Source organism: Melospiza melodia, chromosome 4 (genome assembly GCF_035770615.1).
Source record: "Melospiza melodia melodia isolate bMelMel2 chromosome 4, bMelMel2.pri, whole genome shotgun sequence".
NCBI classification, from domain to species: domain Eukaryota; kingdom Metazoa; phylum Chordata; class Aves; order Passeriformes; family Passerellidae; genus Melospiza; species Melospiza melodia.
The window spans coordinates 87,063,279-87,090,681 of NC_086197.1; the positions used below are offsets into that span (position 1 = coordinate 87,063,279).

General features: G+C 35.5%; 1 protein-coding gene across 7 annotated transcripts in view; it reads right to left on the reverse strand.

Moving 5' to 3' along the window:
- The window catches only part of TAFA5 (TAFA chemokine like family member 5), a 415,267-nt gene that overhangs the window by 173,849 nt on the left and 214,015 nt on the right, over positions 1-27,403 (reverse strand). For all 7 annotated transcript variants that reach the window (XR_010027627.1, XM_063155443.1, XM_063155446.1 and 4 more), the window contains one exon: positions 17,600-17,749. Coding sequence is in view for 6 of the 7 variants with exons in the window: in XM_063155443.1 (XP_063011513.1) it covers positions 17,600-17,749 (150 nt within the window). In the remaining variant the exon portion in view is untranslated. The remainder of the gene's footprint in view (positions 1-17,599; positions 17,750-27,403) is intronic.

The following is a 27,403-nucleotide window of genomic DNA, read 5'->3' on the forward strand; positions in this document are numbered from 1 at the left end:
TGTGTATTGACTTGAGAGAAAATAAAACATCTTGACTCCTAAGAGTTTGAACTGAGTCATGTTGTAACAAATTGTCAGGAATAGTGTTTTTATTAAGGGTAAAGGATTCTTGTAAGCAGGCAGTGCACATTTTTTGTGTGAATTTGCATGAACTAATACTGGATGTAAAAGGCAGCCTCAATTACATTTCCAACCACTTGATAATCATAACAAGTTTTCAGCTTGCAATAAATTAAAGCTTATATTACAGAAAAAAAACCAAATGGGAAGGAAATTTTTTTAAAAAATCAAAATGTGGAAAGCAATCAGTTTAAGTGCTGGTCAGCAAAGTAAACTGATTATTCTACAATAAAAATAAACTTTCCAGAAGTAATTGACTACTGGCATCAGGCTAGAAAAAAGACCCAATATACTGATAACTCCCAACCCAACAGAAATGTTATTTTCCAAACAACAGTGAGTGATACTATTATTTTATGGTACATGAATTAACTTATCATAGGCGTGGTCTCTTTGCTTTTTGCATTCCTACAAAGGGGCATGGAAATCAGAAAGAGTAAATTTAAGAAAGCCAAGGACAACCTGAATTTTAATAGTTTTACTCAGAGAAAACTGCAAAACTGTGACACTTGTTTAGGGTTAATAAAGAACACAAAATACAGATGAACAGGAATCAGAATCTGCAAAGCCTGGAAACTGTGATGCTGGAGCTTTTACTGAGCAGGAACTGCGAGGTATATATGCTGATGTCAATACATTATTCTGAGTGGTAGAAAGAAAATTGTGAAAGCTGCAAAGAGATCTTATACTTCTGTGAAATCAGATGATAAACTGGCAGCTGAAACTCAATGTCAATAAAAACAAAGTAATGCACATGGAAAAAAATTAGTTCTAGCTATAGATATAGAGGAATGTACTCTAATTTAGCTATTATCATCTCAGAGGCAATGTAATATGACCATTACTGGACACCTTTCAATCCTCACCAATAAGACTTCTGTGAACATCATTGTAAACTCCTGAAAATATGATTAGTCAGTATTATGACAGGGCAGAAGGATGGAGATTAATGGATTTTAGCATTTGATTAACAATTTTGGAGTTACCAGCAAGCAAACATTTACTCTGAAGCAAATATGACATGTCACTTTTCTCTCATTTGCAAAACTGCAAATAGTTTTCTATTTAATTACCTATCTCTCCATATGAGATATTTAGCATCATATCTTCTATTTTACCCATCCTGACACTGAGCCTACCTCAGTCTTCTCCACTCTAAACACTCCATCCACTCACCTTGTCTCATGAAGCTCAGGAGCTATCCATATTTTTAAACAAAAAATTTATACACATATGTATAAAGCATACATTGAGGATAAAAATGGGTCAAGAAGATGAATGTCTATAAAAACATTATCTATACTGTCCTTGTCCTACTACACAAGCAATGAGGAACAGATTTATTCATATTTTAATTCACATTATATTTAGAAATATGATTAACTACTTTACAACAAAAATAAGGGCACCCTGGTCTGAACAGTCTACCCAAGATAAATGGGAGAGAAAAGTAGCTGAAGAAACCTCTGCACAGCAGTTACTTGCAGGAGAAAAGGTTTCCTCATCAAAATGTCGAAGATACTTTATCATTGAACATAAGAAGAGAAGAAATGCAATTAAAAGTCCTACACCAATTTGGATGTCAAGTAACTCTGGATGGCAGGCATATTTATCTTGTGTTTTAGGTGATGGCTGGTATTTCCAAGTTCTTTTTGTAAGAGGATGAATAACTGATGAATATCTGTTAATGGATTTGTGAGAAAGTGCTAAAGGTTGAAGAAGTGAGCAACATGACTAACTCCACTTGTTCACTAATGTCTTCCTTTAGGAGTTTAATTAATCTATTTGATTAAAGACCACATTATTGGTAAAACCAAATACTGTTTATCTTATACTAAAAAATTAAAAAGCAGCTCAGGAGAAAGCAAAAGTAAGGATATATTCAGAGATATATAGCAATATTAACCTCTGTTTCACCTTCCTGGTTCAGGTTCTACCATCCCTCACAAATATGAGAACAAAATGGGCTTCTGTTTCTATCTTCAGGTGAATCTATACCTGTTCTTTTTATTCCTGCTAAATTCAGAGCTAATTACAGCTTTTACTCACTTGGAAAGGCATGCTATTACCACTACAATTATTCAGTTCCTCTGTATTGCCTTTTGATTCACCTCATTAGCCAACCTCTAATTTTACTTAACCAGGCCACAGTGTTTAGCTTCTTGTCCTTGACTCCACCCTCTCCTCATCCTTTATGTCCCTCTATGTCTTCTTGCTTTCTTCTACACTCCTGCTTCTTTTCATAGATCCAGTAGTCAAGCATGCAAAAACACTACTAAAATAACAAAAAAACTAAAAAAAATCAAAAAAAACCAAACCACCAATGAACCAACCAATAACCAAAAGAAAACAAAGCAAAACTCAAAAAGTAAATTTCACAAAAAAACACAGTCTCGGATAATATCCTAAAACTAGCATAAGTACATATTAATTGACCAAAAGAAAATATGAGGATGTGATATACTTTTGGTGATGAAAGAATATAGAAATGGTAAACTAGGAACACATTATATTTTTCCCTAAAATGCCTTTACAAAAAACAATGTAAATAGGTAAATAGACCACTAAACAATATCAGAGATCTCTTTTTTATTTTTTTTTGGTCAGGGTATGGAAAATGTTATTTTCTTTTTATGTTTATTAATCCAGCAGCAATAACCAGTTTTCAGAAAATATCTTTATTCTGATTACATCTGCAACTCCGTTACTGAATGTCTACCAGGAAATGGTAGCTATATCTGAAACAGATATCAGTACTGCTCTAATGAGATCAATGATTAAATACTTTGGTAGATAACGAATCCTTACTAAATGTATTGAAAAACCACAAACATTTGGTTTCAGTAGCTACTGGTAATTTTATAGAAAACAGAAGAGGCCTTCAGAGGTAGTTATGCCTTATTTTTCTCAAAATGTCTATGACTGTTCTTAATGCAACTCTTGCAAGCTACTGGTTATCTCTCCTTACTCAGCTGCTGTGCCTCTGCAGCCTAATGAAATTCTGGTGTGATGATAGTACATCCTATTAATGAAAGTATTATGGACACAGATGGCTATCAGGGCTGCAGATTGCTGAACACCAAGACTGTAGCTGATTTTCTAGCTGATATCATACAGTATTTAGAGTCAACAAATCTGGGACACAAATAACTTTGAAGAAAGCATAATCTAGTACTCGGTGGAAGCCTTTTCTGTTCAAATCAGGGCATGCAAAGGATATGGAAAAGAGGGGCAGAGGGTAAGGAGAGGGAAAAGAGTGTCTACCCCATTTCCATTCTCTTGAATATTTTTTTTGTCGATTGGCAAAATCTTTTGAAAATCATTCAAGTGGAGTAAGCTTTACATCATAAAGATAAAATCTAGGAAAGGAAAACACAAATGTCTAAATTCAAATTGAAAAAAAAATCTGTTGCTAATCCAATTTTTTAATATATTTGAGCATACTTACAAATATTCTCATAATTTTCTTAAACCTCACTTTTACAGACATCACAAGAAATGTATACTGCTTTAACTTCAATCTTTACCTCCTTTTTTTACTTTATGCTTATCATGTGTATATACATATTCTGATGAATTTCAATAATTGATAGCCTGTGAGCATCGTATTATCACATATAACTTTTCTGTAATTTTTCATTTATGTTCAAATATGTTATTCCACTGTTTTTCAGTGCAGAAAATCTCAATATTTTATTTTATGGAAAAATAAAAATAAAAACCAACATGTTATACATGGAAAATACTATATGTAGCCACAGTATTCTGAGGAAGTGAAAATTTGAATATTGAATATTGTGCAAATTAACATATAAGTGAAGTACCATAACTTCGAAGAACACCCCACAGTTAGGTATAATATTGAAGCTAGCAGGGGCACTCTAACAGGATGTCACACCTCTAAATCTCATCATATTATGATATGAATTCAAAGATCAAAGGAACACTATTTTTCATTCTTTTAATAGGCAAACTCAATCCAAAATAAATTAAAAAAAAATAAATAGAAGCAACTCTTTATGCTAACAGTCCACAATATAATTTAAAAAAAACCCAACAAATTCAGAGTACAGAAAAAATCCAATGCAAACTGAAAAGCAGTTAGTCTTTCTCATATAAAATTTTCTATTTCCAATAAAAGCCTGCAGTAGATTATTACTAGATTACAGTGAAAAGTACACTATTTAAAGCAATTGTTATATAAAAACAGAAAAAAAGGGAAACCACTAATACAAAGAATTTCAAATTACTCTTACATGAATCTGAACATCTTCTTCAAATTTCTTTCTTACGGGAAGCTTGTCACTGCACTGATCCCATTATTTTTCTTTTTTATTATATCTAGCTATCCAGAAGAGTACTGATCCGGTAAATGCAACTTCAAGGAAACAGGTTCATTAGCTTCAATAGCATTCTTAATTTGACTAAGAGGTTAAAGTATGTGAACCTTAAATTATAAGAATATCAAGATAGAAATCATGTCTCTCTGTCTGGGTAGGCTATTTTATTAATTCTATAATAGGATCTAGACTCATGTTCCAGATATAGTCATCAACATCTGAAAGAGAAGCAAAAACTACTTCAAGTACAGAAACCTTTCCGTAATCTTTATTTGCATGCTGAACACAATGTCATTGTAGAATTTCCTACACAAAGAACTGGCACCACTTAATTCATAATAAATTAGTTTAGACATTGTAATGGATGGATGGGCTCTTACACTGGCTTAAACCTGACTTGAGTCCTCTGGCTTGTCCTGGAAACTACTCTCATGGGTGTAATTACCAGCTTAGGACAATTACAATTGCTAGGTAACTTTGTACAACCATGAGGATTTTTTACTCGCAAAGTCATCCTTGACCAAGAAAGTAATATTGGACGAGAAGCACTAAATGTTGGGGAAGAATTTTATGTTTTGGCCTTTCAGCTTCTAATTTATTCACTGCAATGCCACATAATAATATAAATATAAAGGGATTTTCTATATATTTATATATAAACAAGATAGATAGATAGATATAGATAGATAGATATAGATAGATATAGATAGATTTATATACACAATTATAAGATAGAGATAAATATGAAACCCACCATATTATTACCAGAAAATAAAATCTTACGCTAGGCACATTACCTACAGAACTAAAGTCAACACAATAATCAGCATATACATTTTGTTTCCACGTTAACCAAAGGGTTTTAAACTGTGCAAAGAGGTTCAAAATTAGCTGCCCTCAGGTTACCTAAAAGAACAAGAGGCAGGGCAAATTCTGTGAAAAATGAGGCATGCACTGTTCCACATCGCATCCCCTGGAGCCTCTTGTCCAGCCCAGAAGGAAGCCAGCCACTGGCACACCAGAGGCCTCACCTGGAGGGGAGTGCCCCAGGAGACCAAAGCAGATGAGAGCAGTTGCACAAAGGCACACGTGGGCAAGGCCCAGCATTTGGATTTTACAGTAGCTACAATTGCACTGGAATTCAAGCCGTGATTATTAACCTTTCTCTGTCACTCCCACTCTGCTCTCTGTTCTCCTAAGTTCCTCCTCTCAAAATCTGGGTAGCTTAAAGTTGGATGGGTTAGAGGCTTCTAAGTCAATGACATGCAAAATGCTTTATTTGGATTGAATATTTGCTTTAAAATTTGCCAAGTACTCTTGTTTTCTAAAGTTTGACAGTAAAAGTTTGTTGTGCAAACCTCCCGAGAATGTCATGTTCTCCTGTGCCCCTGCCTCAGGATATAAAAACCTAAGCCCCTTTAAGAAACTCTTCAAACAAGTCTGGGGCTTAACACCAACCAGTGCAGATAATGCCATTCATATCACTGGTATAGGAAGACAACACTAACTCAGCACATTTTAGTGTAGGATGGTGAAACCACAAAAATTAAAGTGTGATGCGAATTCAAATGAACAGAGGTCAGGTACTTAAAACATTCATACAGATCAAGACTTCCACTTCTGACATGTGACAAATGCAAAATTGCAAAACCCAGTTCGTTAGCATAATATCTCTTCAGGAAATCTGGTACTAAGAACCCAGCAGTATTTTCTAACAGTGAAGACCTACCAAGCTGTTTTAAACCCAGATGTCCTCCTACCCCAAGACTGTGAGGCAGTTTATCTGCCTGCAGCCCACCACTTCAACAAGGAGCTTCTAACATTCACATTGAAGTTACTAAGCAGGCTGCCTGCAGTTGAAAATAAAAATTCAGATAGAATCTATATAAAAATACAGATTCAAAGAGACAGACATCTGTGGGAGTTCCTGAACTTCCCTGAGATTAAATGCACAGAGAAAACCTTGATATTATTAGCTAAAACATGATACGTTCCTGATCCAGTTTCACAAAGTCAGAGCACCATAAAATTGGGTTCCAGGCACTTGTGGATAGCATGATTTGTCTTCTGAAGAAAGATTCAACTTCAGCTGGGAACAAGTTGCTGAAGCTCTCAAGACAGGCAACAGGTTCTAGAGGGCTCCCATCAGGTAGTGTCCCCACATAAACACATTGCAGGGCAGCAGGGGATGTGTCAGTGTACATGACCAGGTGACACTGAATCTGGGTCATTTATCTTTTGGGCAGGGCTATGCTGGCACCTCCACTCAGAGTTGCAGCCTTCTTTTCCAAGGCTGGCATTTCCCTTGGCTTTATGCTTATATGTAATGATTTGACTTCCAAAACTTACATCAAAATTCTGACTTAAGGCTGTTAAAGCAAGAGTGTCAATACTGTGTCTAGGGTAACTACTTACTTTTGAAAAGCTGCTTAGAATTCGTCAATATTCTTAGCAAACCCTCAATTTTTTATGCTTAACAAAATTAAAAATTCAGTAAGGCATTCAAAGCTGAAGCTTGAAATTTAAAATATGCTTGCTGCTTTGTGCAGAAGATGTCTATCCTACCAAAGAAAGCCTTTTCTTGAATTATTTTAACCTGTATTGCATGTACCCCAGACAGTAAGCTTTAAAATCCAATAAAAAATAAAATAAAAAGAAATATATTCTCAAGGTCAGGAGGACTGAGTCTTTCAATTTTGTAGATTGTTACATGATATAATTGGAGAGAAAACAGGCGATTATTTCCATTGGTTATTGTTATTGTAATGCCACTGCTAGTTAGTGCACCAAAACTATCCAACAACAACTGAAAAAAAATTCATAGGCGTTTCCTTCCTTAAAAAATCAAACTCCAAATCAGTTCTATTTTTTATGTGGATTTTTTTTTTTCCTATCCCAAATAAGAATTTATTTCTCCTTTGTGATGCACAGTCTAGACTGATAAATCTTCCTTCATATTCAATTAGGGCTGAACCTTGCCCTCTCCTGGGTGGAAGTTCTCTGTGTATGCCCTTCTCAGAAGGATGCTAGATGAAACCCTGAAACTCTCAAAATACATGCTCTGAAACAAGTGGATGGAAATTCTACTTTTCCACTTCCACCTCATCTGAGAGTACAAAGAAGCTGTGAGGGCTTTCCTCCTGATCCTACTCCCTAATTAACAAGAAGAAGCAGCTACACATCCTTGCTGCCCTGTATCTCCAGTGAGGTCTATCCTTAGACTGCAAGAGCTTTTAGTCTAGGACTGTGTGACACTGGCTTATGAAGTACAAGTCTGTGATAATGTAAAATAACACAGCAGCAAAACACAAGCAAAACAAGTTAGAGAAATAAAAAATAAAGACGTAATAAAGTTAATTTCTCATATGAAAGTGCCAGTTTTTATGATACAAATATATTTTTCTCCTCCAATATGACCTCATCCTGCCGGGGAAGCACAACTCCTCCGTATCACCATAAATATGTGGCTTTCTAAGGTTCTGTCTTCAGAAAAAAAAAATTCCCTGAATCAGCACTGTGCAGACTATTTTGAAAGAGATATACAAAAATGCAGCATTAACTACACTGTCTCAGGTGTTGGGCACAGTAGAGCTATTAATGTTGTCATTAATTTAGAAATCAATTTTAACATTTTCTAGGACTCTTCTGACACATCATCTATCACTACAGATATTAAATCTAAGTTTTAAAAGCAAGTTAAAATAAAAGTGGTACATAGATTTAAAATGCCATTTCTAACCATGTTATAGCCTTTCTTGCTTCACTTTTATGAAACCTTTTTTGTTGTTTTTTGCAGTTCTTTATGCTTAATGGGATTACTGGGGGGAATATTGCTTGACCATGCTACTTTCACATAGTGTCTGAAATGTCATTTAGCTATACTTACACCTCACCCATTGATGGCAGGGGTATTTACAAAGATTCATCTGTCTATATTCTCTTAGACTCACTGGAGACAAACATGTTGCCCTGGCAGAAGCCCACCTTCACACATGAATAATTTTGGAAGTTTCTCTTTTCCCACTCTTCTGAGGATAACTGGAAGGTAGGCTAACAACCAGAGGGGGTAATATAAACATGCTACATACATTTTTGTTAAAAATTGCCTCTAATCAGTGAAGACAGTGGCTTTTCCAGAAGGCAATCTGAGCAGCTGATGGCCTCAAATATTTACTCACATTACATTCAAGCAGAAAACCTATCTGCTAGCCATCCCATGTTCTCTTTAATGCCATAAAAGAAAAAGAGACAAGTTTTCAGAAGTAATTCCAATATTCACACTATGTGATCTCTGAAATGCTCATCACAGCCCCCTGTCTGCAGAGGAAGGTGCAGAGGGAGCTTACAGTGACCAAACTCCTGAATTTAGGAATGTCATGTTGACCTATTGCCTGAAGTTAGGTAATGAATCAGACTGCAATCAGACTGCTGTGGTTGTTGATAGCGCCCTGCCGCAAGATATCAAGCACAGAAAACTCTACCCAGTGATTCAGTGCATGCCTATGCTAATGCATAAAATGTTCTCCAGTTATTTTGTCCACTTTAATTTAAAATGTCTGTAGTAATTAGGCTTCTAGTCACTTCCTCAGAAAATGGTTTCACAATCTAATGTCACATAACCTCTAACCATTTTTCTGTGCTGGAACTGCCATCAGAGCACATAGATGAAAGAGGATTAGACTACATGGGTGGCTGCATAGGAATGTCAAGGAACTAAAGGAAACAAAGCTGTTAGCATTGATGAACTAATGCATCCAATCAAACACCAGGAGGCTGAAGGTGTTGTCTTTCAGATGAAATGTGAAAGCAAGGCACTAAGCATTAGAGGCAATTAAAGTTCTCTCAGCACTCTTTGCACAGTATCAGTGCTAACCCCTGGTTCCTGGCCACCTTCCAAATCACATAAATAATTCTGCTTTCCTAAATATTTTCCTGCCCTATAATTTAAAAAGGCAGCCATCTCTTCACTTGAAATAGTATATTGATACCAGGTGTAGCCTCAAAGTAGGACGCTTATAAGTGAAAAGTGTTTCCAGGTCTCTGTTATAAGTACAAGAAGTATTTTATTTTCAATGGCATTTTATTCACTCTTATCCTGGCATTATTTCCCTTACCATAAATCTATACTGTGCCCAACTTGTATGCTGTGATCAGTACTCACTCCCTGCTACTTGATTGCTATGAATGAACTGTTCTGTGGAAAATGCTAACATTATGTAAAATGTTGGTCTGCAGCTTTATGCCAGGTCCAGTCACTGAACCATAGAATCATTGAATATCTCAAGTTGGAAGGGACCTGTAAGGATCATCAAGTCCAATCCCTGCTCCTCTCAGAGCTTGAGAAAAACAGATGACAAATTTTGCTTCATCTGTCAGACAGATCACCACCTCTAACATCAAAAAGGAAACAATGGTAATTGTGGCAGGTGATTCCCTTCTGAGGAGAACAGAGGGCCCCATTTGTCGACCAGACCCAACCCACAGGGAGGTCTGCTGCCTCCCTGGGGCCCGGGTACAGGATGTTACTGAGGCTCCTGGGCAGATTCAACCTTCTGATTGAAGGGTTGACCTGACCCACTGCTGATACTCCAGGCTGGCAGTGATGAGATTGAAAAGAGGAGCATCAGGGCAATTAAAAGGGACTTTAGGCCATTGGGTCAAGGGCAGGAGCACAGGTAGTGTTCTGCTCAGTCCCTTTGGTGGCAGCGAAAAATTATGAAAGGAATAGGAGAACCCATGTGATCAATGACTGCCTCAAGAGTTGGTGTCATCTGCAGAATTTTGGGTTCTTTGATCATGGGGCAACTTTTACAGCACTTGGCCTGCTGGAACAGGATGGGCTCCATTTCTCTGTTAAAAGCATAAGGATTTTAGTTCAGGAACTAAAACTGGTGGAACTCATGGAGAAGGCTCTCAACTAGGATTGAAGGGGGAAGGGGATGCAGCTGGGCTGTCTGGAAGCAGGCCCAAGGGTGGTGAGCCTGAGTTAGGGGTGAAATCAGTAGCCCAGCTGAAGTGTGTGCACACTAATGCACACAGCATCAGTGACCAACATGGAGAGCTGGAGGCCATGGAGCAACAGCAGAGCTATGATATAATTCTATCATGGAAACATGGTGGGATGACTCACAGGGCTGGAGCACTGCACTGAATGGCTACAAGCTCTTCAGAAGAGACATGAAAGGTGGAAGAGGTGGAGACATGGCCCTTTATATTAGGGAGGCTTTTGATGCCATGGGTATTAAAACTAATGATGATGAAGTTGAATGTCTGTGGGTAAGAACTAAGGGGAAGGCCAACAAAGCTGATATCCTACTGGGAGTCTGTTATTGTCCACCCAATCAGGAAGGACAACTTACTCCATAAGCAGCCGGAGAATGTTTCAGGATCACCAGCCCTTGTTCCTGTAGGTGACTTTAACCTACAAGAACATCTGCAGGGAACTTAATACAGCAGCAAAGAGGCAGTCCAGGATGTTCTTAGAGCGTGTGGAGGACAGCTTTTTGTTGCAGCTGGTGAGTGCACTAGGGGAGGGGCTATGTTAGATCTGTTGTTTGCAGATAGAGATGGGCTGGTGGGAGATGTGGTGGTTGGGGGCCGCTAGGGGCAGAGTGATAATGAAAGTACAGAGTTCTTGTTATTTGGTGATGAGCTTGTGAAGACACTCCCCATTATTTACCAACAGTCCTGGCTCACTGGTGAGGCACCAGTTTGGTGCTGAGACCATTTCCCAAAGAAACCTGTTTCATTGCCTGACCATGCTCTCAGTGAAGAACCTTTTCCAAATTTCCAATCTGACTTTTCCTTGATGCTGTTTCACTCAATTTCCTTGGGTCCTAACACTAGCCACCAAAGAGATGGGATCTTCCCCTCTGCTGCCCATTTTGATGAAGTTGTAGACTGAGATGAGGTCACCCCTCAGACTTCTCCAAGCTGAAAAAACAAAGTGACCTCAGTTGCCTCTTGTTAAGTCTTGCCCTCAAGACATTTCATTATCTTGGTCACTCTCCAAGACACACTGCAACAGCCTGATGTCCATCTTATATTGAGGCACCCAAAACTGCCACAGTATTCAAGATGGGTCCTCAGTTGTTTGAGTTTAGGTACCAAATATTTCAGAACATAGTGAAACCCTTACCTACCCTCCTTCGTTAAAGTATTCCTTTAGGGTAGTTATCAAGCTGCGTGCCACCTTCCTTGGCAGGGCTTTGGGTTTATTTTTCATTGGTTGCTTGCTTTTTATGTCTTGTGTTTGATCACTCCTTTTACGCATTCTCAGTCAAGAGAGGAAACCTAACTTACTTCCCTGCATTTCTTAAGAACACATCTTTGTTGCCATTGATGGTGCAGCTATTGATAAGTTCCATTTAACACTGTTCAATTTCTGTCTTAAGGTTGAACAGCGACATTTCTTCCCCAGGAACACTTCAATCTCTAACTGACACTTGACATTCATTATCAGAGAACAAAGGTATTCAATGTGAACATGCTTACATGATTTTACTAAGTTTGTGATATTATTGAGACAAGAAATTTCATTCAACTTCTTTTGGAATGTCACATATCGTCCTCAGTTTGGAGCTGAAAGCAAAGTAACTGAAATGAAACTTCCTGTGTGTTTCCAAATGAAAAGTGACCTGCAAGGTGGAAATTGTCAGACTGCATGCATAGGAAAGGGAAGCTGATGAGTAATAGAAACAATTTTACTTCCATATCAGTAAGTAGGAAAATCTGCAGTTCTGATGGCATTGTCTAGAGGTAGTTGAAAGAAAATAAAGTCTTGTACATGCCCTGGTGCATCTATACAGACAGATGCATTTGTGATTGCATATGTGGGAGTTGTGATGAGGAAAGGAAGAAAATTATTTCTTCAAGCCATGTCAAAAAATATATTTGATATGCATACTAGTTTTCCTTTTGGTTTTATTTGTTTTAAAGAGACATTTCTTAAATGCAATTAAGTATAACTACAGCGAAGAAAGATTTGAAATATCAATCTACAATAAAATAAGTATAAAATAACAAATATTGCAATAACAAGCATATTAAATACTCTAAATATAAAAGCAAAAATTTTCATTTCTTAAAGTAATTATAGTTCTGTTTTCTTCTTTTCTCCTCTTTGCTCCCTGCAATATGTCTAAGATTCTTTAGAATGATGAAGATTTCCAGTTATTAAGCAGTTTTGTTTGAAGTGCATGACCTAGGATGCTATTAATGATCAGTTCTGACCTCTACACCTCCCTATAGAGTCCCAGAGATAATAAGAAGAACAGGGAATTATTGATTGAAACTAATGTGGCTTCCTTGTAGATCCTGAGTGTCTGTGTTAAACAAAATCAATCAATGCCAACTGAAAAGCATGTTAATCATAATGTATGAACAACTTATATATGCTAACATCCTATAAAAACCAATATTGCTACAGTGCTTGCAAAAGCAATTAAATATTACTAAAACTCTAAAAAGTAAAAAGCAAACAAGCAAAAAACCAATCAAACCGTACTTTGATTTGTAACAAAAGGTGTCTGAACACTCTGAATTCACTTACCTGACATACAACTGTTCAAATTTAAGACTTTTTGGATATTGGGATTGATCTCCTGGCATTTTTCACAGCACTTAGTGGACAAAAAAGTTACTGGTACTCAAATTCAGAGTATAAGAGTCTTGTAATCACAGAATTCAGGTAAGCAAATTAATAATTGCCATCCTAATTTCCTCTGGTAAATAAACAAATCCTCTCATACCATTTTTCCTCTCATCGATGATTTCTATTTTCTGAACAAAATTAAAATTTATTTCATTTTTTTATAAATATATACTCTACATAAGTACTGGAATTAATAAACATTTTAAAGTTCTTCGCACACTTCTCAGGATACTATCCTTGTATTCTAAGGATATGCTTTGGCATAACAAATCTTTTCATATTTATACAATTCTTGTGAAAGAACAAAAATCATGGGTGCATCTGTCCACAAATTTTTATCAAAGACTTTTCATCACTTGCTTTAAAACAAATTTAAATTAGCAAAGGTTCTGAACAAAACCAAGGAATAATTGCTATCTTCCAATCTCTCACTGGTTCCAGCTTAAAAAACTGATGAAGCTTAACCAACACACAGGGAAATTACACTGGTGATAAACCAGATGCCATGTTGAAATAAAATATCTTATCAAACTAATGCAACTGAGGTCATTACTATGGAATTTGATCTAAAATGGGACTAGGGAACACCAGTTGCAAATAAAAATAATATAATGAAAAGTGCAGGCAAACCGCTGTCATAATATCACAAACCCTACATTCATGAATAAAAATTACATCATAACAAAACATCCGAAATATACATTATGAATCTGTGGGTGTAGAAATGAAGCAATCAACACTAAATCAAGCTTTAAATCAGGGTGAATATCATGCCATTTTTTCAGAATACATTAGCAATCTGCCATAGTTAAAGACTGCTAGAAAAAAATACAAATCCAATCAACCTTCTCCATCACATGGAAATATTTCAAGAAAATCTCTGTTCTTCATCTACTGCTCAGACCAAGTTCTAAACACTCTATTTCCATTTCTAAGAATTCCCTTTTTATCTATCTGACATTCACTGTGTTTCCTTTCTTAGGAAAAACCTTCAGCGATACAGCAGTTGAAAGCAGAGTGGATTTTGATAATCAACTCAGGACTTACTCTAAGAGCGATGTTGACAAGTGCAAAATCACCCAATGTTTGTAAAGTTTAAGAGCCCTTAAATTACCTACTCCTTTTCCTGCAAGAATTGACACTTGCATTTCAAAGCTCCAGGAAATATACTACACAATTGAATATATTCTAAGGTGCTTCTCTCCACTGAACATCGTAAAAATGGTAGCAAGGTACAACACAATCCATTTTAAGGTTGTAAAAATTACCAGCTTTGACGCTGAATTCTTAAACCACTCTCTTGTTAGAAGATGCAACAAAATTGTTAGCTAATATTTTCTCACTATTGGGTTAGCAGGTCACACTTACTATGCCTGCTTCCTTCACATATGACTTTGTATTAAAGGTCTAAGGTCCACCTTCACTTTAGAAATAATTTCTTCAAAATCAAGACTATATAAAGAATGAAATGGACCAAATTTTTGAGGGTTTTTGGACAGCAAAAATGAAATGCCAAATAGCAATTATGTACTTAACATCAACTATAGTATAGATGATGAAAAATTTGCAAAAGTACATTCTACATCCTATTTAAGAAAGCTCAGGGAAGGATTTATTTGTTTGAAAAATGGGACTCTTTACCGTAAAAAAAAAAAAAAAAACCAAACCAAACCAAAACGAAAAAAAAAAGAAAAAAGAAAAAAAAAAAAAAAAAAACACAACAAAAAAAAAACAAAGAAAACCAACCCAGGAATTATGTTTGGTTGTTACATTCCTAAACCAGAAGTGTTTGACTCGATATTGGAGACAAAACCAGCTTTCTGCTGCATAATTTTATGTAGCATTCATGTCATGTTCAGAATAAAGCTTTGAGTATTTGTGTTTGAAAAAGATTTAATCCAGAAATGTACATAAAAATATGGAAGAATTCAGCGCTAATTCTTTAAACTATGAACCTGGTAAATTCACAGACGGATACTTGCCAGTCAGTGGCCAATTTATCTGCCAGCTTTACTTGCAAGAAGGTTAGAGACAAGATAAAATGCTTGTTTATTCTTTACTATATAATTGTGTTAAAGTTAAGTAAAACTAATTTTTTAACTTCATTCATGACAAAAACCTACATATCAAAGGTTTGATTTTTGCCTTCATTTTAGTCTGGAAACTTGATGTACAGTTCTAGGTATTACTAACCATTTTGAGCTCTGATTGCAAAACATTCCCAGCACTGCTGAGGAAAATAAAGTAGCATGTCCTGCATATTTTGTAGTTATTCTCAGCAAAGGGCTGACCATCCTAACTATAAACATTTCAGGAAATAATGAAAAAGCATGTTATTATATCTTAATATGTCACAGAATCAAAGAATACCAGGTAGGAAGGGAACCTCAGGGATCATCTGGTCCAACCTTTTTCGGCAAAAATGCCAGTCTAGACAAAATGGCCCAGCACCCTGTCCAACTGAATCTTAAGTGTACAGTATTGGGGGATCCACCAGCTTCCTGGTGCGTTTCAAATGATGTTTTTTCTCATTTTGAAAATTTAGCATTTTGTGTCTAATTGGAATATCCACAGAAGAAACTTGTACGCATTATCCCTCATGTTTTCCATGTGACTCCTTGGCAGCTTTAAAAATAAATAATTAGGGTATTTAGACACAAATGTTAAAGGGAAGCTTTATTTTTCAACTGATGAACTTTCCACTTATTTTTCAAATGTGAAGTATTTCATAAAGAACCTTCTCTGACTGCATGATCTCAAACCATGGATCCTGTCATTTAATTCTCTGTTTTCATAAAATGATGATCAAGCACATTGAAAGCACAAACAGAATTTGAAAGAGACTTTCTTCATGAGTTTCCCCCAAGAAATCAGTAAAGAAAGAAAAAATATTTTCAAATATCAAATTAACTCAAAGCTTCCATTTGAAAACAATCTAATGTAATAATCAAAGGATGAAGTGCAGTCATGTCTTAGTGACATTTACATTCCAGCTAAGTTTCATCTTAAGACACTCACAGGTGTATCAAGGCAAGGCAGAAAAACAGTGTGTAAAATAGAGGCTTCTGACTTATCCTCAGGAGATAAGATGAGATAAATTACTCTGAGAAGGTCCATTTTGCTCTTTATTGGGCATAAAGAAAAACTGGAGTTGCTAGCAGCTACCTTTGGATATCCAAGTTACAGCAAATCAATCTAACCATAGGCCAAAACTGACTGACTAAAAATTATATTTTGTTCCCAGCTGGTGCAAAATTCTTTTTCTTGCTTAGAATTTTGCTGTTTTAAAATAGGAAACATGTGTTGAGTATTTTAATAGGTAGTAAGCATTTTTCCTAGAGTTGCAACTATAAATGACACAATAAAATCATTCCTTTCTTAAGCAATTATATCTTATGATCTAACAATAAAACATCAAAGGAGAACTACTGGATATAGTATTATATTATGAAAGAGACAGCTAAGAAACTATCTTACAGAATAAGAAAAACAGTGAAAGAAAAATGCAAAAATAGAATGTGCATGATGTTCTATATTTAGCTTTGTGGGTTGGCTCTGAAATCTCCTTTTGAGCTGTCTTTGATAATCACTGGTACGACCAAATTCTGAGGCAACAGTAGGGTGTTCTCCATAATATTTTTATCTGAGGACTTAAACCAGCCAGTATTCAAAGCTAATCCATATTTATTATAGTTCTATACATAAGCATACTTTTTTTTTTTACTTCTGTTAATGGAGACTAGATCAAAACATATAATTCTACATCATTATTTTCAACATGTCTCCAATTTCATTTTTAATATTAATGCTTGCTAAAAGCCCTGCAAGGCAGACCTCTCTTGAAGACTCTCCCACTGTTAACATACCAGAGAATTTCATTTGTCTCAAAATATTATTTCAAAGTGAAACATTTTCATACCTCCCTGCATGTGAGCAGTTTTCCAGCTACATGCTATCAGTGCATCTGCAGTGAATCATACAGAATATCATTTTAAAGAGAGAAGAAATACTGGACATGTGATGTACATTCAGATACTGTATTCCAATTATAGCATCAGTGCTTTCTTCAACAGCATTAAATATCACACAGGAGCAGTCACATTAGCCTCCCAGTGGCATAAGACCTTTGAGGCTTGCTTGCTGCTTTTTTTTAATGTCTTAAGGAATAAAAAGTAGAGGAAAAAAGAATGCCATTTCACTGCTGATTCTGTAATCACATGCAGAATATAACAGCACCATGACCTTAACATTCAACTGCCTATCAAGTTAAAACAAAAAGTGAAATTTCCAATGAAAAAAAATGAAATTGTAATATCTATACTATTAGTCAGTATTACCCTTTGGTTGAATTTCAATGCTATTGCCATTGTTAGTTGGGACAACATGAAAATTTCTTCTATAGAGTTTTTATGGTTTCTTGGGGTTTTCTTGTGAGACACAATTCTTATATTGGCAGACACTGATTGAATAGATTTTTGCTTCTTACCATCAACACATGCTGGCCTTGCTCTTGTTGTCCCGGCAATCTGTCCTTTTTTACACGCACAGCGAGCTGTTTGTCGGGCTATGGTCCTTCGGGGCTGGCTGCTATCTCTGTCCAAAGTAACAATCTCACACGTTCCTGCAGCCAGCTGACCTGGAAAAGAAACCAGCAACAGGTACCGGAGTCACTGAGTGCACTACAGGAAATCTATTACAGCCAAACAGAGCCACGGCCCTAAGTCACAGCAGACACTCCACAACAAATGGGCAGCCAGCCGATGGATATAATAAAAGTGAGATGACATACAATTTTTCTTTGTGGTGGACATATGAAAACCCTGTGCGCTGGTTCTGTCAGAAAATAATGTTCCACAAAAGCCAGAGAGTTGAGGTTACACAGGTTACTTTTACTTATGTTGGCTAAGTAAAGGAAGAAACTGTCACAGCAATGGAATTTAAATGGTATGCTCTTTCACATTTTCAGAAAAGAAATTATAAAGCATACAGCAAATAAAAACTTCCCCAAATTTCCATGAATACAATGAAGTCCTAACTGCTTTGTGTGTTGCTTTTGAAGGAAAAAGCCTTTCAAAGCATGCCCACATTTGACAAACTGTCAGTCCTTTGGCTCTTGCTTCATCTAAATTGAAAGGTAATTAATTCTCTTCCTGATGCATATTTGATGTCGCTATTATTTTCTTCTTTTTCTTTTACTAAATTTACTATGTAACTGCCAAATGTCTTAAATGACACCACACCCTTAGCTCAGTAATTACTTCCTTTCAATTGACTTGTCCAATATAGGTAGCTTTTTCTAAGTACTAAAGAAATTCACACCACCTAATTCTGAATGTGGACAATGTTATGAGAAACAAACAAAAAAAAAAAAATCCAAAAAATTATTTTATGAATAACATTAGTTTGAAGTTAATGTTATACTTTTAAAGCAATGCACTTCCTCTGGTACAACCAATAGTAGGCTAGTAGAATATCAAAATATTACCTTTTACAGGCAGGAAAGATACACTCTTGAATTTCAATGTGTAGAAAGACCAAAAAAAAAATTCCCAATTACTACTCTGCATTACATAAAACTTCTGGGGTTTATAGTACAGTAGTAAACATATGCAACACCATGTGCAAATCATAGGCTTTCCATGTTTTAGTTTTTATTATAAAAAAAAAAGAAAAATTCCATATTGTTTTAGAAAAAAAATGCAGTTTAAATAATAGTCACAGTAAATAATTTTGTGCTGTAGAAATAAAAAAAGGAAAAAATTCTATAATAACATCAAAACTAAAAAAAAAAAACCCAAACAAATCAACCTAAAATATATATGAATGGCCTTTAAGCCAAAAGGTGCAATGCTATTTTTCCATGCTCCTTTGTTTTTTCATTCAGAATACAAGTTTACCCAGTCTATTCTTCTCAGAAGCAGTTAAAATGCTTGTTGTGTGGAACAGCAAAATATTGCAGACTGTCACCAGCATTGTGTCTCATTCACTGCTAAGGCACCTAAATTTTACGTTTCTGTGACTCTTACACTGCAGTCAATTACAAAATGACAAAAATTAGATCTCAAAAATGGGTACGGAACAAGGTACTACAAATTCTTACAAATATATGACATATGTAAGTAATATACATCAGGCACTTACAAACACATATATTATATTCAGAATAGTGAACATTATCACCCCAGTGTTTAAAGGCTGCTGGCAACTGGACTCATGAGCTATGGTCAGTCCTGTGTTTCTACTCTTTTCCACCCAGTTTGTTAATAAAAACATCTTAGGATAAACATATTAATTAGAGGACTTCACTCTGTTATATGCTGCGTTTTTTCTTTATTCATTCAAAAATATTGGATTAGATGCAAAGGTTTAGCAAGAAAGATAGTGGCACAAAATTTTCCAGAAAAAGACAGGGGAGATCCTGCTACGTTCAAACATGTTGAACTGAAAAAAAATCCCAAATCATTTGCCTTGGCGCTAACATATTTCATTCTGGGTTGTAGGAGATGTATTGCTCCTAAGGAATATAGCTGTCTTGTTAGATCATGTGAAAAAAAAAGATAATCAGAATTGTATTTAGATCCTGATGCCTTAGGCCACAAAAAAGTGGAAGCGTAAGTAAGACAAGTGTACAGCTTTCCATACTCTCAACTATCCATGAGTCTATTTCTTTCATTAGAAGCTATGATAAATCATACAATCTAGGGGAATAATTGTATAAAATCGCATTTCAGAGGAAAGGAACCAGACTTACAGCACAGTGAGGGCAAATAATGACCATATTCAGAGAATAAAAACAATGAAGCTCTATGTCAAGATAATTTGTGAAGGCAATGAGTTTTCCAGGGACTGCAAGCAATGAGTATCAATAAGAACAGCTAATGGTATTTTCTGCTTTTGGACCTGTAGAATTTTAGTTCTGCTTTGGTTTCCAGAAATGATAATTTCTTCCAGGCATAGTAACCTAATTTTCTTTATGAATTTTGAAAACTAGGATACCTACACAAGAGTAATTGCTATACAATTTTGTCTGTTGCCTTTCTTTTTTCTATAGCAGAAGAAAATTGTAAGCTGTTGTAGAGGTACAGGAGCTCTTACATATATGACATAAATATTTCTTCCCGATTGTGTCACAGGCTGCAAAGATTGCAAGCATATTAAGCACTGCAGCAGAGAGTACATCCAGTGTTACTTGGCTTTAGATAGCTGTAAAGCATGAAATGTATTAATTAAGGTTATGGAAGGCCATCTCCAGAGAGAAAGTCATCCTGGTGTAAAACATGTCCTCTCAGTCTTTCATTAGGTAGAGAGTAAGTCTACAGAAGTACACTTAGATGATGTGTGCTACATTGGCTTTTTAGCAATTTAATCTAGAAATACAAGGTACAACGTAATGGAACTAAATGAATATGCTTCTTGCTAGTACTGAATTGCAAAAATTAGGATGCCTTTCATTTTCAGGGAAGTTAACACAGTGACCTCTTTCAGAGATGCTAATGAAAAAAGGCTGTTCACTGGTGAGCCTCTGAACATGCTCCACTTCACTCCTAAAGCCAGAGAAGAAATCTCAAGGCAGCAATGGCTGGAGTTTCACTGGAGATTTTCCAGTTGAGGCATTAAGAGCCACAGCCCATGAACAGTCATAAAGGCTCCACGCTTTCATTATAATTTCTTTGTATTTGCAACACACAAAGCAACTCACCATCCTCCAACCTAAACAAAATAATCTTGGTGGAAAAAGAAATACAAGCATCATTAAAGAATAGAGTCATATTAGCCTTGTTTGGAAGTTTTCTTCCAAGAAAATTTTTGGGTTTACTGTTTTAGGAATCAAACATGAGGATTATTTTACAAGTACCATAAAACTGGAGCTTTCCAAGTTAATTAGTAGATATTTCTTTGTTGTTGTTACTGTTATTATATATATATGCAAATATATTAAATATTTCTTTTATAATTAAGACCTCATGGAAACTTATTTGATTTTTAGTTGTCACCATCTGATTACTAAATAGACAAAAGTTTCAGCTCTTTAATGCTATTTTATAGTGTAGCACTGCATTCTTAAAATGCCAGTAGATCTCTCCCCACTCTCTCCTACCACAAACACAAATGCTTTTATATGGAATTATTTCAGAAAAAGGAAAAAAAACAGAATTCAGAATTAAAAATGCAAGTCAAAGTAAACAAAAATCTAAAAAAAAAATCACAACTTGCTAAAATTTTAAGTAAAACAGGACTGGGCTCGTGGCTTGTGAAATTGTTTACAGTAACTACTGTATACATCACTTTTTTTTTGTTTTTTCTAAATGAAATCCATTTGTGATCAGTCCTCAAACTGTTCTTTGTGAGACTTTCATGGAAGTGTAGGAATCATGAGTATTGGCATATATATTTAGCAAATGTGCAGGAAATATCTCAAGCAAAACCAGCATATTTTTAAAAGATCTTTTAGTACTTGCATTCTTGAAAGAAAACAATTTGTTATTGAAAAGCTTAAGAACAGAGGGCATTTTTCATGTTTACCACTAGGACTCTTCTGTAAACTAAATGTCATTGTTGAAAGAACAAAGATTTTGAAAAATCTGTATTTTCTGCAATAGTTAAAAGCCTTAAATAATAGATATATTTGTATTACATGGAGGGTATTTGGGATGATATTTTAATTTTCTGTGGCTAAAAATTACTTAACTAATTATCAACCTTACCTACAGAAATCAAGCTACAGATTTTTTTAAAATTTATGCTTATTGTAAAGCTGAAGGCTTTACCTTTAATTAATTTAAAGAAACAAAATCAAATTATGAATTAATGGAATCTATGGATACATTTAAAGTAAGTCTTGATCTAAATATACAGATTTTTCCAGGAGTTTAGATTTTATGCTCATCCAGAAAACTTACTTGTGATTTGTACATGCAGGCCTATATTATAGTTTCAGTGAACAATTTTTCCATGCATCACCAATTTGATGCCTAGCAACACAAGCACTTTTAGTTCAAAATGCATTAAGTTAGATGGTATTAAAATTCTTGGCTGGATTCAGATATGCTTTTGTAAGTGAACACAATGCAGGAGTTGTTTCAAAATCAGATCATAGGAATACATTCAGTAGTTTTCTATTACAATATTGAAGTCTTTCTGACAACAGAGCCATGCCAACTCCTGAGGATCAACAATTCCTACTGAAATAAGGGGCAACTGAAGTACTTAGTGTCACTCATTATCTGCAGTTTGACATTAACCTGAGTAAAAATATTTAAATATAACTCAATTTAAAATATAAAAAACTTACGTTTAAGTGGAACTCAATTTTTTGTCATATATCCTTCCTCAAAGAAAATATCCTGAAAGAAGATCTCTTACACTGAACATGATCCAATTCCAGACAGTCCAATTACTTTTTCTTTTTAAACTTTAGTTCATAATGAGGGAGATTATGGCAAGGAATTGGTTTTCCTCAAAGAACCAAACTCATGTTTAAGCTGCAATAGCAGAATCTGTGAAAATCCAACTAGCATTAAATAAGAGCAGGTTCTAGGATGCTTCTGGGAAAAAAAAAAAGTATTTAAAATAAAGTAATAAAGTAAATAAGAGCAGGATTGGCTTAGCCAGTATGGGGAAAAATTTTAATTTTTCAAATTAATCAGCACCATTTCAGAATAACTATCAAATAAGAATATTGTTTCCATTGTTAAGTTATGTGATACAAAGGCATTTCATTTTTTTAATAGATTATGTTTAAACAAATATCTATTTCCCTTTCCTCTTTTCAAAGTCAGTGACATTAAAAGCATTTTTTTCCAAGATGTTTCATATATAATTTTGACCTTATATTCATTTCATTGAAACAAATGTTGTGTCTGTTTAAGTAACAAGGCTACACAAAACAATTCCTCATTCTAGTAGAATTAGACAACCTGTTTAAAACAGTCTTTACCAGTTTTTCTTGAGGGTATGATTATGTCAGTGGAAGACAAGACCGATGAAACAAAAAACTAATTAATTTAGATAATCCTAATCTATTGGTGTAACCCACAGGTGCCCAGTAGAGTAAAAAGCAGTACAGTTTTTTTCCAGAAGAGTCCTTACATTTACTTCATTACAGGTTCAGAGCTATACTTGATGAGAGTCAACACTACAATGTGACCTTTGTAGCTTCTCAGTCCTAAAAGAAGTGATTTTGAATTTTAGTGGTATTAAAGAAGATGATATCCCTTAAAAGGTGTGGCTAGAGTGCCCATTTTATGAAGAAAAAAAATCACTGTAGAACTTAATGAGGTAAAATTTATGAATAATGAGAAAAATATGATGAATGCCTTCTCCTTTAAATACTTAGTTTAAATATTTTTCAGAGTTCCACTGCAATGAAACAGTGTATTATGTCCCCCTAGTAATTACTAATCTTACTGCAATTTTCAGACTACCACTTAGCCATCTCAAGCACATAAACAGCACAGACATTAGGAAAATAGTTTTCAGCTCCTCCATTCTGAAATAAGCAGTAAATTTTAATTAAGATAGATCCTAGTCTTCTAAGTAGCTGCACAGGAAAGAAAATCAAGTCTGTAGAGATTCAAGATACATTCAGGGCCCATTTTGAGATTTCATTTTTTCCCAGATAAGAGTAATGCCCTAACTTATTGCACCTGATTCTGCTATTGCATGTAATTGCTTAATGTTTTGTTGTATAATTAAGAATAATTTCCCCTCTATCTGACTATTAAAAACACAAGAGAAAGAAAAATAAATGTAAAACCCAACTGCAGTAAAAACAAACTGCAAGATTTCAGATTCCAAATGGGATTCTCAATCAGAATTGGTACACAAAGGGGAATTCCAGACCAGAAGAAGATCAATAAGTCAAGGATGTATGAATAAATTTAGAAACAAGTCATTCGTGCATAGGAACCTAGCTGTAACCAATTTTTCCTCCTTTATTACTTTAAAACATATTTCATACTCCATATGTAGAAATGACAAGGTGTTTGAGTCCTTTTTCTTTAAATAATTTCTGCCTCTGTGTAAGTCAGTGTGAACTGCAAATCTCAGCTCCACAGAGCTGCTCCAAGGAGGACCTGCAGCTCCAAGGGGTTGGTTAATTGCTTCTGGAGGCCCCAGTTGGTTACAGAAAGGAAATAACTGCAGGAATTCAGGATTGAACAAAGCTTTGCTTATTTGCATAAGCCAGGAAGTGGCTGTTATTCTATTATTTACTAAAAATATTAAAAGATGTTAAAAAAAAAGAAGGAAGAAAAAGAGGGGGGAAAAAAAAGCAAAAGGAAGATAAAATGAAAAAGAAAACTTAAAAAAAAAAAAAAAGTAAAAAAATAATCCTTCTATGTCTTTACCAGCCTCCACATGTAAAATAAACCTAGCCTCTTCATAAAACCAACATAATAGCCATAGGGGAAAAAATGTTATTGGAGGGATGCTGATATTCCTCTTGAGAAAGACAGGAACAGAAAGCACAGGTTTGTCTAAAAAGCTACTGACATTTGTTGGAGCCAGAAGCTGTATGTCAGGAAGGAACAAGTCTGTTGTGTTAGCAAAATATGTCACTGCAGGGAGCATGAAATCAGTTTGAAAGAACATGCAGATAAAGTCATATATCAGAAGTAGATATAATGTAGCTGCTCAGGTAAACAGTGTTTTTAACTTCTCACGCTTTACTTTGCGCTATCAAACCCTTATCCTAGGATTAGCTCATTGCTATTCTAGAAGGATTTGAAAACTTACAAATGAACAGCCTTTAAAAACTCATCATACAAGTAGCCACCCTATTTGTATCAAGGAATGCACTGCAAGATTCTGAGTTCAAAAGGTGAGCAGGTTTTGGGTAAAATTTGGTCCAGTAAGGGCCGTGCAGGAAAGAACTAACATACTGAAATTTTGTTTTCTTGAGTCCTGTTGATATGTCTCAGTCCTTAAACTGCAGAAACAATAACCCCAAAGTCTAATTACCATCCACCAGGAACTAAGTTGTATCCTAAGTAAAAAGAACTGTGTCATTATTCCATGCCTGTAGCAGGTTTCAAAACCTGAAGGCCAAAGTAAGCTGCTGAAGACAACAACTACCTAACACTATCCAGCCTTGTTAACATGCCATATGCTAACTCATACCTATGTATGAATAAAAAATTCAGATTATGAAAATTTTCTGTCATTTTTGTAGGACAACTATTATCACAGCACATAACCTACTCTCCTGTTAAGTATGTCTAAATGATATCTTTAAAATAAGGCTGTTTATTTTCACTACTGCCTGTAACATTGCTCTTCCCTTTTCTCAAAAGACTACGACAAAAAAACCCTAAAACATTTTCTTTCTAGTAATGGCACTGAAATGCAGTTGTTTTTTTGGTAATCTAGATGGCAGGCTTACCCTGAAGTCACTACATAGCAGACAAAATGTTCTAGTAGCTAAGGCAATTATTTTGCCATCTTTTTTGTTTATGGAAAAGGTCCATAAACATTCTCCATTTAAAATAAAGTCTCTCAAGACTTGGGTATGCTGCACTTGCTGTGAACCTATAGGTACAACAGCTCACACATAACCACAGGGAAATAAAAATTTATCTTAGTAACACAGCAAAAATAAACACTGGAAAAAACAAAAAGAAATAAGCTATCCAAGAAGGAAACAAATCTCAACAATTTTTAATGTCTTACCATACCTGAGAAGAAGTAGTCCCACTGAAAATATATGACATTAATTAGAAGTATTATGGATGAATCCAAATCAGTCTCATGCTGGGAAATCTTGAGGAGACAAAGGATCCTCAAGCCCAAAGCTCCAACAGGCAGAATTTGCATCTCTTGTAGTGTGTCTGCAGTGATCACAAAGGAGGTTTATGGTGCATGTGTTCAACTAATCTGGATGCTAGCAGGAGCGCTCAATTCAAGCTCATCATCAGGAGCAGAGCAGAACAGCTAGCACCTGTTTGCCCTCCCTGTTGTCACTGCTCCCAGCAGAGCAGTGCCTCCAGGTGCACAGCAGGGCACAAGGGAGGCCCTCATTCAGGGGCTCTGCTGAGCCCATGGCGACATTCAGCACACAGGCCCCACTACTGCAGGGACAGCACCAAGGTAAGAGCTAAACAACAGATACAGTATGCAAAAGAATTATGTCCTTTCTGTTAGGCTAATACAGAACTTCAGCCCCAACCAGAAGGAGTGAACCTCAGACCAGGCTTTTTAACTGATGAATCTGAGTGATGGCTTTCATTTTAAAAGTTTGGGAACAGGGTCTTACGCAAGTGTGACAGAGAAGCATGATTATGCTGGCTATTATTCTCAGATGTTCTGCAGACTTGGAGGAGTGATTTTCTATCTGGGCCAGCTTCACTGCTGCATTTTCCATTTTTATCTGTTTTGCTCAAAATGACTTATGAAACAGGTGCATGCCGAAATGAAAAGTTTTCATGGATAAAATCCATGATTTTTATATCCTTATTTCTAGTCCTCCAAGAATATAACCATTTATGGGATAAGATTCTCTTCTGCACAACTCAGAGGAGGGTGTCAGAAAAAGAGTTTTTAAGTTGCTCATGTATCCAAGGCTACCCAAAGAGAGAGCGGTTAACGAGGACGACTGTCATCCCACCCACCTTTACCAATCAGTAAAGAGCCCAAGATTAGAGACATACAAAATATCTCCTCCTGTGTCCCACTAACCAGGAACAATACCTTCCATTTACACACCTAAGTGTTCAACCATTGCACACTCACAATTCCATTATTTCAACTCTACAACATACAGAAGGGCTTCTGCTTAAAGTATGTCATGTGTGTTCGCACTAGTTCTAGAATTGATCTCAAGTTATTGAAAACCTGAAAATATCTTAACTGTACAAATTCATTTTCTTTTGGACTTAGTGCCTGCAAAATAAACACAGACAAATCTATCAACAGAAGCAAAAATTATATGGCATGATATTGGCTCATATCATAGAAAGCAATGTCACAAAGACTTTATACACTGATGACCTTTTAAAAACTTTAAATGAACATTTATTATTATTATTATTCCCTCTAAAGCAAGGTTCATCTTTTTATGTACTGCTTATCAGTTTTACTAGCTAATAAAAAGTTAAATTATGCCATCAATTTTCCAATGAATGCCTAATAAATAATACTTCCTTAGTTCAAGGTCCTTTAATAAAAAGGAATAAAAATGAGGCCTGACACCACTTTGCTCAGCATTTTGATGAACTAAATTTGCTATTACCCATGGTGTATCATCATGAAATATGTTTTCTAAGATGTAGAATAGACTGTAGTTAAGTTTTCT